This window comes from Phallusia mammillata, chromosome 2 (genome assembly GCF_965637545.1).
Source record: "Phallusia mammillata chromosome 2, kaPhaMamm4.hap1.1, whole genome shotgun sequence".
NCBI lineage: Eukaryota > Metazoa > Chordata > Ascidiacea > Phlebobranchia > Ascidiidae > Phallusia > Phallusia mammillata.
Window position 1 is genome coordinate 31,830,735 of NC_137253.1, and position 14,074 is coordinate 31,844,808.

At 39.9% G+C, this 14,074-nt stretch overlaps 1 protein-coding gene across 2 annotated transcripts in view; it reads left to right on the plus strand.

Annotated features, from left to right (window-relative positions):
- Positions 1-14,074, plus strand: part of LOC145213605 (uncharacterized) — a 36,642-nt gene that overhangs the window by 7,131 nt on the left and 15,437 nt on the right. Inside the window, exons 2-3 of one of the 2 annotated variants that reach the window (XM_080081966.1) lie at positions 2,846-2,912; positions 7,824-7,925. In XM_080081966.1, coding sequence (XP_079938092.1) covers positions 7,923-7,925 — 3 coding nt within the window. In that variant the 5' untranslated portion in view covers positions 2,846-2,912; positions 7,824-7,922. Of the gene's footprint in view, positions 1-2,696; positions 2,913-7,823; positions 7,926-14,074 lie in introns of those variants that run through there. The other variant, XM_080081967.1, reaches the window with a different exon arrangement.

Here is a 14,074-nt window from a genome sequence, read left to right on the forward strand (position 1 = left end):
GTTCAAATCACAAGCCGCAAAAACACAGATAATCTTTCCCTTCCTCACAGACCCTTGCGGCACAAAATCGATCACAAAAATTTAGTGAAACGACCATCGCATCCGGGGCCAGTGTACTTTCAACCGAAATAGAAAAATACAGGGTTTGGCTTTTCTATTTTATCCTGAGCGTTGTGGCGCGACTGGTAATGGCATTAGTGTTTTCACGCTCCAGCGGACTCGAACCTGTGCGGATCACGTATTTGTGTCCGGATGTGCACGATATTTTGAAGCCACCGATACGTGTACGACCTTAATCACAGCAAACAACGAATTTGTTTCAAGCCGATGATTCTGTAAATTTTGGTTGGCTTAATTGGGAAACATCAAGGCGGGGTTATTCAGTGCATTTCCAGGCCAATGAGTTTACTTTAACGCCCAATAGTCTTCAGTTTATTTTGACAACGCAAGGGTCACGAAGAAAAAAAAGAATAGTTACGTTGGCACGTAAAGTTTACAAGTCTAAATACTCTGCACTTAAAAGTTATTTTTGTGTGGTTTTGTGACGAAGATTTAGAAACGTTTTTTTTTCATTTACTGGCGATTGGGAAAATTTTTGTTGTCGAAACAATTGATAGGTATTACAATATGGGCCAGTCTGATGGTCAAATAAATGAAACTTTCTTTTTTTTCATTTACTGGCGATTGCGAAAATTTTAGTTGTCGAAACAGTTGATAGAAGCATGCAATTCGGTATTTATGTATGGGCCAGTCTGATAATCATAAAATTATCTGATCTTTAGAGTTTGCAGCTGTGACACTCCAGCACACATCATTCGATGCGTAAAAAGCATCAGTCTAAAAGGCTATGGTGTTATATTTGGTGTTTCATCTGCAAATATCCCACATACGGATCATGGCAAAATTTATTTGTCGAATCGTATTTGAAAAGCATGTCTTTTGTCAGCACAATATCGGATATTCAAATCACCCGATTACTTGACTTTAAAGTTCGTCTCATTCAATGCGTAAAAAGCGTGGGGTTGTCTTTGACATTTTTACTTTTGTATTTTGTCTGAAATATATCCCACAGCTAACTTATATGTCACAAAATGTGTAAAATCATAAGCCTGTCGTTTAGTATGTGGACAAGTAAGATTATTCAAACTATATGGATATATGCTATAAGTAGAATACATAGCCTGGCGTACTTTGATATATGTACATACAATTTACATTATCCAATGCGTACAAATCAGGGTTCGTTGTGTGGCATTTTTGTGCTCGCTTCACTAAATATCCGACATTCCATAGAAAAAGGGGTATTATATGTTCCGGGGCATCTTGAGTCGGAGTTGATTAATCGTAGGATAATAGTAATCTAATTAGCTTCATTTAAGCGCGTGTTTACCTGGGCCAATTTGCTGATTCCTGTGTTTATCGTTTATCACAGTTCGCCGCCGCCTGACTGCCAAACATCTCTTCTTAGAAACGCTGTCGCCTACACCCAATGCGCCTCCGCGTTTCCAGCTGATCCAATAATATACAAAGCCCTCTCTGAGGTTTAACGCGCCGTTACCCACTTCTCGCTTCGTTACCCAGTCGTCGTTTATTATCCTTGGGGCTAATTTGCTTCGCGGCACGTGCCCAAACCACGCAAGCCCCCAGGGGTCCGCCTACCCGAGCCCCAAGTCGCGCGAGTTTATGCTTGGCGGAACAAACAAGCGGGGATCACTCTCTCGATGCAGAAACAACAACAAACGCGATCCCAGCTTGTCAATCCCAACTCCTCCGTATAAACGTAGTGATTCTCGCGATAAGGGAATCTTAATTGCTTCGCAGATCAGAGGCGTCCGCGGGCCTTGAAACCCCTAAACCGGCGGCTAATGGACTCGAAAGCAGACAATATCATTATGTCGTCACTTGACGTTCAAGCTCGCTGCTTCAGTGACGTGGACAAGGGTGCGCGCGCGTCCCAAGCGGTCGCGTTTTGACGGAGCAGGAATTTTAATAAGTTAAACGATGGATGTTGGTCCAGCGGGCGCGTCTGGGACCGAGTCACGGTCACGGGTTAACGATAAACTCGCCAAATCCGCGCCGGGGTCGCCTTAGGACGTGACAGACGCAGAAGAGTCAGCTTTCCCTCGGTGTGCGGTGCTTGATGGCTGATGGCGCCGTCCCTGGGTCCCACTTGACAAGTTCAGCCATCGGGTTTGGGCGATGAATGTGACAGTGAGGTCTCGAATTGCCCGAACGTCCTTAAAATGACCTTGAAACCCGATATTGTCTTACCCTTGGGTCGCTGGCGTTGTTTAGGCGCCTGACGATCGAGAAACGCCCGAAGCGCATGTCGCTGCCCCAACGCGATGCGCCTTCAAAGACAAACTATATCAAAGCGACTAATCCTTCACAGTCGTGGGTAACGGCGTGCCCCAGGGTTTATTTGCCGACCGGCCCCCGGTGTGACATCGATATTCGGGGTCACGATCTAGAATAAACGGGGGCTCGACGCGCGGGGGAGGCTGATGAACGAGCAGATGACCCAAGCGCAGAGACCCGGAAAACCCGCTTTTCGAAAGTGAAGAAGTATTTGTCCAATTAAGGTGACGTGGGACCTGACAAGGCGAGCATTGTCGTTCTGGAATTTTGCCGGGTCGTCGCGCGCGCGCTCGTCTCTTCTCTTTGTTTATCGAGTGTTCTTTTCAGCGATTGTTTTTCTTTTTGCCTTCTGGAACTGTGGGGCTACGGGTTTGGGGCAAGCGTAAACAGAAGTTCGCCTTATCTCACTTGCGTGTCACTCGTTTTCTTGCGAGCCCCGGAGTTTTGTTGACGGGTCGGTCGTTAATATTTTGTCACTTCTTCGCAGAGGAACCGAAGACAAAGTGCGGACGGAACTTCCAAGAACCGAAGCTTCACCCCTCGCATCACCACTTGTAAGTTTTTTTGGTGGTTTTATTTTATTAATATAATTTAAGTTTTCACCAATTAGAATTGATATAACATACTTTGTCAATTAAAAAAATATTTATTAAAACGTAGTTACCCTAATTTCAGCTAGGACAAGTTATTTGCCTGATTACAACTATATTCAAAAGATTTGATTACTTTACTACAAAGTTTGGGAAACGTTTATTTCCTAAACATGTGATATATATATATAATGAAAGGAAATCGCTGCAACAATAGAGAACAAGGAATGAATTCCAGATTCAATTTACCAAGATTCGATTACTGTTCAGATTTTTTTGCATTTCGCTGCATAGTTGTATTGGTTTGTTACAATGTAAACCACATCTGTTGTTTTACAGACCAATTTTGGCCTCTCATTAAAGTTAGAGAAAAATTTAATTGTGTTTAAATTTCGCTTGTGTAAATTTGCGCCTTGGGTATTATTTACCAGCGATTATCTGTTAGTTTGTAAACTTCGGTCGCTTGAACTTAAACAACGCCAAATTTCTGCCACCACAATGTGTTCAACCTTGGTAGCGTTGATGTTAACTTGATGTGACATCGGACATCCGAAGGTCGCGGGTTCGAATCACGTTTTTGTCCGGCGAAAAAAACTGAACTCAACTTGGCAAAAAAAAAAAAAAATTTCGACTTTCAAACCGACTTGTTTGAACTGATAGATATGACAATGATGTTTTCATTGCTGTGGTAAACTTAATCTTTGGGTCGTGGGTTCAATTCCCAACAGCGGAACTTGTCAACTAAATTCACATTGATTAAATGTCGGCGCGCGATTCTGCCGAAAATCTCAAAAAACAGCATTTCTTTTCTTAATAAAACATTACGAGCCAATATCTGAGCACAAAATATTAGTTCATTCAACGATGACTTAAATAAATGTAGACACGTGTTTTTTTTGTTTTTTACACAAATATTGACTTATTTTTTCTTGCGGAGATTGTCTAGAACCGTGTAGTATGTACGTAAACGTTTTTTTCATTTCATTATTTTTGGGGAAAAACAATAACGGAACTGACTTTTACCTTCTATTTTTGGGATTTATGCTTTTCATGGGCGTCTCCCAAACTAGTGCGCTATATTTGATTATTTATTCTTTGACATTCTGCAACGCTTGTTAAGTGGCGCGCGCGCTGCAAAAGGTTGAGTGCTTAGCTGCCACGGAGCGGAGATTATACCTTATCTCAAATTCGATCGAGCTGCAACAATTACAGCGCCTCGAAGAAACGAACAAAAGAACAAGAATTGGACGCGATCACGGTTTAATCACGTGTCTTGGAGAGTGAAATCGCGTTGGTCGTTAAACAAGCGATTGTCGCGGGCCGATGTTCTATTTTTAACTCTTCTTGACAGGTGACAATTGGACGCGGAAAGGTCAAAGCCAACGCGAAATGACGTTAATTACACGTTCGAGAATTGTCACAGGTAATTTCGCGACATTTGGGTTAGGACTGATCAGAGCTTTGTTGCGGTGAAGAACCAGAACACGCGCGTTCCGCCGCCAGTTTCGCGCTGTCACGAAATTTCTGTGAAAAAAATTCCGCGACCGCGGTTTTTGCATGCTGGAATGTAATTGTCGCGTTTAGGAGATTCTAAAACTTCCCCCTTTCGCACTAAGAAATATAAATTCCTTCTGAGGAAATTGACCTACATAGAAGCTTGTATTAATGGCGTACTATTAATAACTTTCAAGTGAAATTAAGAAAGTTGCTTGATAAATGTTGCAGGGTGAGTCGATGACAAATTAGGTCTGACAGATTAAACATTTAAATATTAGTAAAACTTCCCTTGGGCATTTTAGTTTGTTGACTATAATATTCTATAAATGAAAGCTCAATTAATTCAACAAAAATGCCGTTGGAATAAGTCCCTGTTAAGAATGTGCAAACATGAATTTGGACAATGATTTTACACAGTTAAACCGATCTGTCAATTGGTTGTTACATACACGTTAAAGATTGTGATAAAACTCCCAATACTCAGTATACTGTTGCAAGTAAAAGTTGAGCATCTGTAAACAAAATTGTTTCTTAAATTGCTGTGTTTTGCTGTTGTATAACTTTCCTTTTAAAGCGGCATGTGATTTTGCCTTTTTGAATGCCCTTGTGATCGCCGCAGCGCTTGTCAACACAGGAAATGTTGTCCACACATTAATGTTCTTCTAGCTGAACTATTTAAACCGCGCAACGAACAGAACGTTTTTGTTTACGGTATTAAAGTCCCATGTAGTAACGAATGCAAAATGCGTTGAAGTCTGCATTGATTTCCGCGTATTAGATAACTGTTAAATGAATAAAAACACACACAAGTAATGTTACAAAACCCACGATAACAATCCCTAGATGGCATTGGTGTTAATAAAACAAACTTTTTTTAATTGTCCCAGCCAAGTTACGTTCGCTAAGCTGAAGCACATTAAAAAGATTATGCAATTTTTACTCTTAGAGCCCATTTGACAACCAAGCGCGAAAACTCCAATAAAATATTTCTGAAACAAACTTTTTTGTTTATTTTAAACCAAGATATACTTTTTTCGCAATGTAGATTTGTTAACGATCAATTTCACAATAAGACTGCTCTGTAATTGCTGAAAAAAATGGACATCCTAATTGTGAATATTAATCATTAATTTTGCCATCTTGACTGCCAAGTGTTGTTTATAAACAATTAGACAAATCGAATTACTCTGTAGGCACCAATAAAGTGAGTTCTCGACCAACTAAAGTGTTCGCTTGGTAAAATTGTCCAGAAAGGAATTATATCCAAGGTGTAGCAGACACTTTTTAAGAGTCAAGCGGTTGTTTAAGGTTTCTCCCGAAAGATTGGAATGCATCGCGGGCAAAAGGCGTCGCATTTTCGCGAAAAGAAACAGTTATCGGGTTATTAAACCTGATTAAGCCCTTGACGACTCTCAAAAATTCATAAACAAATCCGCCGCTTGGACGCGTTGACATTTGACGAGCGAAAAAGTTGAAGGTCAAATTCAATGTCACGCCTATTCAAAATGGCGACGATACTTTTCCTTGGGCCAAAATGGCGATAGAATCTTTGCTGATTATATTAATGCGATTAGTATAATAAAACATTATACGGTTTGACATGTCAGACATGGTAGAAACGTTACAATTTTTGCGAGTTACGACTGTGAAAGGACGACGCCTGATATTGTAAAAAGCGTGTCTTAACCGAATAGTTACGGAGAGTTGCAATTAAACGTTGACATAAACGAAGCAACATAAACTCTTTAATTAAGTATAGTATAAGAGGAAATAAAAACTAAAAGAAGTAACTTTTGGGCATATTACTCAGCCATTACACTATCTTAATGCTGATTAGGCATTTAACAGTATTAGGGTTCAGTTCGATGGCTTTTCTCGTGGATGAGAGCTTGTCGTGTTTTGTAAAATCTTTAAGTGAAACTTGTAGCGCTGAACTAGCGGTTAGAAAAAAATAGTTACCAACTGACTTTGCATTTGATCCACGTAGCATGGACCGGCAGAGCTAATTTGCCGAAGTTTTAATTGAGTGTCGAAATGTTGCAAATTAATTAGGAAAATGATTTTATGTGGTTGTTGTTTCAAATGTTATTTGTTGGAAGGTCAAAAATTTTGCACACAAACGATTTTAATGTTAGTCTTAGTTGCGGATAAACTTGATGTACTAAAATAAAGAACTTTGTAAGACCATATATTACAAAATTGTCAATAAGAAGTAAATTTAAAGGTGATAAAAAACATGTATACCGTTTTTTCTGGTATTACGCAGATTGCCTCTGAATTCAAGTGTCAAAAAAGTTACACAAAAACTTTACCAAAACCACTTCACACAAACGCCGAAACCGCCACGTTGCGCTTACGTGACAGTTTTAATTAATTCATCTCATTTGATGGACAAACTCGTATTCAATACAGCACTGTCATCTCATAGCCATACATCATACGCTGATATATAATTACGCGAGACGGATTTTCTCGCACCGTGGTACGAAATATAATCAGCCAATCAGCGAGCCCGAATCCCATCGCCGTCCGAAAGCAATTATTCTTTAAACCACGTGCAATTTACTCAAGATGGCCAACAGCTGGTCGTGAAACCTCTCTGACCAACTTAGAGATTTTGTCGACGAGTCGATGACTTTGCGTCGGAACGTTTACTTTCCCAACACGCGGTGTATAATCAAGAAAGCGCTAATAGCCTCCCATGTTTTGGCAATTGTTACCCTTTCCTAAGTCCCCGACGCTAATTCGGTCGCTTATCCTGTCACGTTGTTCCATAGAACGAGCAAATCGCGCGCCGCCTAAACCACAAGGTGACGCCCTAACGAAACGCACCGCGTCACTATGACGCAATAATTAACTTCCGGACATGTTAGTGGTAATGACATCATCCAAGTAGGATTAAAAGTTTTGGAACCCGTGATTTGCAGTAAATTAGGAGTTGATCCTGGCACTTGGTAAAATAAACGTCGGTTTTGTAATGCCGGTGACTGGTAGTTTTTAAATGCCAAATTCCATCACTTAAAGCCGCTGCATCAGGCTATAATCTATGGTAGGCTGGAATATTTAAGAAGAGGTCCCGATTTCACCAGCATAACTTACATGGAACCGCATATATTTGGCTGCTGGCAATATATAAACCAGAACAAAACTCCTCCTGTAAATTGCATAGGTTTGTAGAACAACTCAAGACAAATGATTTTTCTCCACCAGATATCTGCCATTGATTAGTGCAGCAGCGCCACAACTTATATATACGATTGTGGCCAGATACATAATAAAAATCCCGTTTAATTAAACGCCACAGTATCACTTGGGGCTAAAACTAACATTTCTCCAAATTATACGAAAATCTTAAAAACAAACATTAAATTTCCACAGATCCACAATCTGCAAGAAACTCAACTTAGAATCGCCTTAAGCTGTGACGTCACAATGCAGCGTGGAGCACGTGGTCATTTCTGTTTCATCGTATAATTCATGGTGAGTTGTTGATGGACATGTAATATGTAAGTGGTGGTGGGGATATTAGTTGTATTTGAGTAAGCTGGAGTATTAGTTGAACATGGTGTTGGATTAGAAACGCATTGCGCCAAACAAGCAGGTTTCAGATTGCCATCATCCGATGCAGTAGTTGAATTTATGAGCGCCGGGAAGTAAGAACAAAAGGGAACACTTTCCCTTTTCCGTTTCGCTTTATAAAACGCGTATTTTATTTGTCATTTATCTTAAACAGTAGTTGGATTAAATACAAATTTCAATCCTTGATCGAGACATTAAGTGCGAAAAAGGAATTATATCAGCATCTTTGATAGATCTTGCGTTTTAACTTACACGGGTGTGCACGTTTACTCATCACTATTTGATGCACAGTAGAGTTTAACCGAGTTCAGGGTAACAAATTTGGCAATGCTCGTTAGTGAATACTTGGAACGAAAGGTTAAGGTCAAAAATGTTCACAACCGACATACGAAAATTCCTACCATCCAAGACGACATGTAATAAATGTCGTTTCACTTGCATTTTCAAGTAGTTGGTGTCATATTTCAAATGCATGTAGTGATGTATGAATCATCTCCCAACCGGACAAATTAACGTCAATTGCGCCAAAGTTTAGTATGGTAATTATTTGAGCCAAAGAGAAACAATGTACGAAATGTCGTTTCACTTATGAATCTATGGATCATAAAATTAGTTACACAACAGTTTCGCTTGTCACAAGGAGCGGAGGTGAATCATTCTGCATTCCAAGTCACCAAAACCCACAATTTAAATCCAGAGTTTTTCGACTTGACCTTTCTCGCTTCCTCTTTTGCTTGCACTTGACATTGGCCGCAAAACTCTGCTGAATTTTCGTCGTGGCGGTCCAATTCAACCACGTGGTCACGTTGTGCAAAGCTTGCACTTTTGGTTGGCGCAGGCGTGATTTTGCGGGAAGTTTTTTAACACGTTCTAAATTTTAAACCAGCGGTTCTCAACCGGGGGTCCGCACAGCGTTTTCAGGGGGTCCGCGACAACTTCGGGAAAAACGAGATTGATAAATCGCGATTAAAAAAAAATCGCTTCAACGTGTTAAAATAGCATGAAACTTGTTTGAAAACGTTCTTCATAGGCGAAAACAAAATGCATTGTGACATTATAACCCCATTGTGACGCAACAGACGTAAATTGTCAGTGGCAAACAACGTCACATCACAATGCAAGGTGTCTTTCTTGTTAGTGCACAATGTCCAAACCCAAACCAAAGTGATTGAAATTTTGGTCCTGGACCGAACGTGGTCGGCATTTAATGCACCATGTATAGGTTGCTTGTTAATAAAAAAGTACAAAAAAGCACCTTCACCTTCAAGGGGTCCGCAATCAGATTACACTGTCGAAAAGGGTCCGCAAGGGCAAAAAGGTTGAGAACCACTGTTTTAAACGAACCAGTTTGACATCTAAATCGCGTTTTATGTAACCTTTCCCACAAAGTGTGTACAATTGCATGGAAGATTACAATGGCATTTTTCTCGTTTGATGTTGAATTGCGATGTAGTTAAAATTTTCCAACTTTATATGTAACTTGACGACACGGTTTTTCTCGCTTAAATGTGGGAATGTGGGAATGCTCAAGAGATCGGCTTGATTCGGTATCACGCGTTCAATAAGCCTGGCGTACTACGATTCACTTTCAATTAAAGTTTGCCAATTAAGTTTCAATTAAAAAAAATCATCGTAACCGAGCGTAAAGAGAACTAAAACCACTTTACTACCTTGTTTACCAAGAAGTTACTTTTAAAGATTAATACCATCAAATTTTCAGTTTTTTAGTTCACTATATCAAATTCATTAAAAGTTTACATGCTTTGCTTTACAATTACTCTACGATGAAACATAAAGAAAAGAAACCCATTTTATCTCTTTGTTCATTACAAAAAATTACTTTCAAGGAATAATAACATCAAATTTTTTAGTTCGCCATATCACATTAAATTGAAACTCGCCTAACTTTACAATCCTTCCAAGATGAACGTAGAGAAAACCATTTCACCACTTTGTGTATCACAAGACCACTATATCAGCAAATTTTTTTACCAAATCACATTGAATTCAGTTTGCCTTACCTTACATGTAAGCATTGCAATCCTCCTAAGATCGAGCGTAAAGAGGTTAATCAATGTGGGAATGTCAGAGGTCGAATTGTCGCGCTAGAGTTTTGTTTATTTATTGTTGAGATTGGAGGAATTGATAGTGAGAAGCTGATCACTGTTTGGTGTTCAGCTGGAATGTCTGTTACTCGCTTAATTCGGTTGTGTTGTTTGTTTGTTAAACTTTGGGACGCCCTTTACTTTGCCTGACGCCTAATTGCAAAGTATTTTACACAGCTGCACTTAGGTTGGTGATTATAGTAAATATTTCTCGTACGTGGCCCAGAAAACATTAGAATTAATTGGAAATCAGTTTTAATTAGCCCAACATTTTGGTCTTGCCAATTTGGGTTGAGTTTATTTTGTTTGGTAAAATGAATTATCGACATGTTTAAGTTTGCAGCAACAAGGGTTCTTTGTTTAAGTGTGTTGTATAACTCGGCTTAAACTCAACGCCAACGGGCAATGCAAAATAAGAAGGCACTCTTGTCATTACTAATTGCTCAGTTTTCTTTGACATTTAGGATTTTCACTGTAACCAAGGGATATAAGTACAAATGTGGCGCTGGAAACTATATCTATAAGACATATTGTAGGGTCGAATTCTAAAACTAGGACACAATTCACAAATGCTAAACACAATTCACAAAGTACAAATGCACCCCAGCAAGTGAAAGGGTGGTAAGTGATGTTTAATTGCCTCTATATTGTGGTCTGTGCAAAACGTTGGACTCTAAACGGACACAATGGCTAAACCAACAACAAGACGAAATACTGTCAGCTCTAGGTTCAAATTAAGTTCAGCAAATTTTGCCATCCACGTGCTGGTATACAATGATCGAGTCTTATGTGGCTGATCCATGCAAAGTCTGTCGTGGGTCATCACAGTCAGAAATGAGTTGCAAGATTATCTCGTTGAGATATCGGCCAGCAACGAGCCCGGTGTGCAGGTCGCGAAAGTGTCTTGTTTGTTTTTGGTTGCGCAACGACATTTTCGAAGCTCTACTACCGAGAAACGAAGGGCCATGTTTCGGTTTGCTCCATAACGTGCAACTTGACTTTGCGAGGCCAGAAATAGTTTGAAAACTCTTTGGCCTACCTTTTAGATTTTTTTGTGCCTTTACACCTTGAATATTTGCTTAGTCAAGACTTTTGAAGACAAATTAATTCCACCACAATTTTGAGGAAAAAGTCGTCTTTTGAGCAAGAAATTGTCAATTTTTGTGTGGAAAACAACGTTTTGTGACATTGCTGCTGGCCACGTCAAGTAAATCACACCATACAAGCGTTGATAAACCGAATTGTTGACCTCAACGCAACAAATCAATTGTGGCAGATTTTGCATCACGCCACATAGTGCATTTTAACCTTTTTAAAAATTCGAGTTTCATTATCTGAACGTAGCCTATTTCCGTCCAAAGCGAGTCTTTATCTGCAAAACTTGTGACACTTTTTCTTTTAAAGTCGACTCCAAGGAATAAAACATTCACAAACTTTCAAGTAGCCGACGAATAATTTCAACGCCTTCCAAACCGACGCATGTTTCTTTTCAAACCAGCTTCGTTAACGTTTTACTGTCGCGCCGTCGCCGACACGTTTACATTTGCTGCAAACACGCGCGATATAAAACGTCGACATCAAAGTCAAAATTCGAGATCTCCCATAAGCGACTGATCTATAACGTCACAAAAGCAAGAGGGGAGATGGTCGCAGTGCGCATACGCCAATAGGAATTCCATACGCAAGTTGTGGAAACCTAAAAGCAACTACTGAAAATCGAGGCAAATTTAAACAAGAAAAGCACGTGTGACCTTATAAGCTGTATTTGACCTTGAAATGTTAAAGCCAGAACAAAAAAAAACGTATAGCCATGGCCTACACTAGGATAGACTCCAAAAACAAAGAAATTGGTTATAAATGTTGTTGGAAAAAAGCTAAAAACACCCTGTTTGACCTTGAGTGGTGATTTTAACCTTGAAATGTCAAAGTTTAAAAGCACACTTGAAATTAACGAGTGGGTAATTCTGCGTGGGTCAACGGCGGAACATCAGTTATCACAGCAGGGTTCAAGTGCCTTCTAACCCCGCCGACCAGTAGCGATGGACTCGGGGTAGAAAGGAACAAACACGCTTGGGTTTGTTGCCTTGCAGAAAAAGATTAACTTCTTAAGTCGCCGTCGTTGGGCAGGAACGCGGAAAATTGTCAGCACATAGACAGTGCTGTGGCCACGCATGGGTTGAGCAGACCTTAACCTTAAGCAGAAAGCGCAAAGGACTGGAAAACTTCGCGATGCCAAGTCGGTGTGGTCTAGAGTGAGTCAAGTCACCCATCACTGATCCAGCTCGGTCAACGCCCGCCGCTTGTACACAGACACTTCAAAGTGAAATGGAGCCCAACGATTCGTCACGTTCGCTAACTTTCATAAACAAGTCGAAATATCAGGCGGTACAGGGAACACTGTTCTGTATACTGGAAGAGATCTTTGCTAACTTGCTCATAGCGGGTTGGAGATTAGGCAAACTTAAAGTGTCAAAGGCTGTCAGTCTGTTTCCAGCGCAAAGCATTCCTTTGGCTTTGCCAGTTTATGGAATTTCAACTTGGCAGTTTTATAAATAAAGCACAAACAAATTGTTTGCTTCACAAAGCGAAAAATACTACAAAAACGACTGGTAATTAGTCGGCCTTCTTTGCTGTATTTGTAAAACAAAAACAAACAAAATTTTTGTGTGATACGACTTCATGATGAGAAAAGGCTTATTGTTGCAGTTGTGACTTATAATCGACTAAAAATGTTATCTCACCCCGTAAACATTCTATGTCATCCGTCTCTTGAAAAAAATGCACGTATATCGCATGTTGTCAAGAATATTTGCCGTTATCTAATCCATAATTTGAATTTTATTGGGTCTTTGCAGTAATAAAAAATACCCAGAACGTGCACACAATACTGGATACAAAAGATTTGAGCAACAGCACAAGCGCTTGTCACTGCATGGGACAGAAAGCCCTCTCCCGTCCGTCGAACAGCGACGAATTCTTGCCTTATCTCATTCACCAACTTGGGCACAAAATCTTGTCACGCAGATAAGGAGCGACAAGTTTTGAGGACTGCCTCCCTCTCTTGTCCAAACTTTAGACATTCCTCTCGGCTTTGGTCGTATCCGAGCATGCCTTACATGGCGCGCTGCGGCTGCCGGTAGCTGGGGCTTGTGGGAGCAAGAAATCAGTGTATTTTCAACTGATGCATGTCCGCCCTAATTGCCCTGATAGGCCTTGATGCACTAAAGCAGTGAAATAAAGTCTAGTTTGAAATGAAATCAACCTTAGTGTAGTAGTTTTCCGGTGATTACTGTTCTATACATCAATATAATCCAAAACCCCGTGAGAATACTGTGTACAACGGTCGATTATGTTTGGCCCCGGGTTTGGTGGGTTTAGGATTCTAAAGCAGTTAATCAATGTAGTGTTGTTGCTAGACATACTTTATAAACTTTTCGTTTTGTTCAACCGTCAAATATAAACAAATCATCCGACGTTTCGACGTCTCATAATGGGCGTCTTCATTAGGAAACGTCGGGTGATTTGTTTATACTTTCCCGTTAAACAAAAAGGAAAGTTTATAAAACATTGAATTTTATTCCGGGGGTGTTTCTTGGAACAAGAAGAGCTTACTGTGGTGATAAAAAAAACTTTTTTTAGATTCAAATGTGCTTGTGAATAACTATTTTCTGAACAGCCTTGTTACCTTGACAGGTTTTAATGCACTCAAAGAGTAACATTTATTTTCGGGCTGTTTTTTAGAACAAGAAGAATAAATTTTATTTCGGGAAGAGCTTAATCTGGTGGTAATAAACTGGTTTTAGATTCCACTGTGCTTGTGAACAGCACGCTTTTCAAAAGATGCACAAAGTTACCACACTTTATAAAATGGATTCCGACATGTCAAGTTTTTAAACAAAGTTTTTTTAAATGTCAGTCGTGTTTAAACTTTACCTAAATCCATTT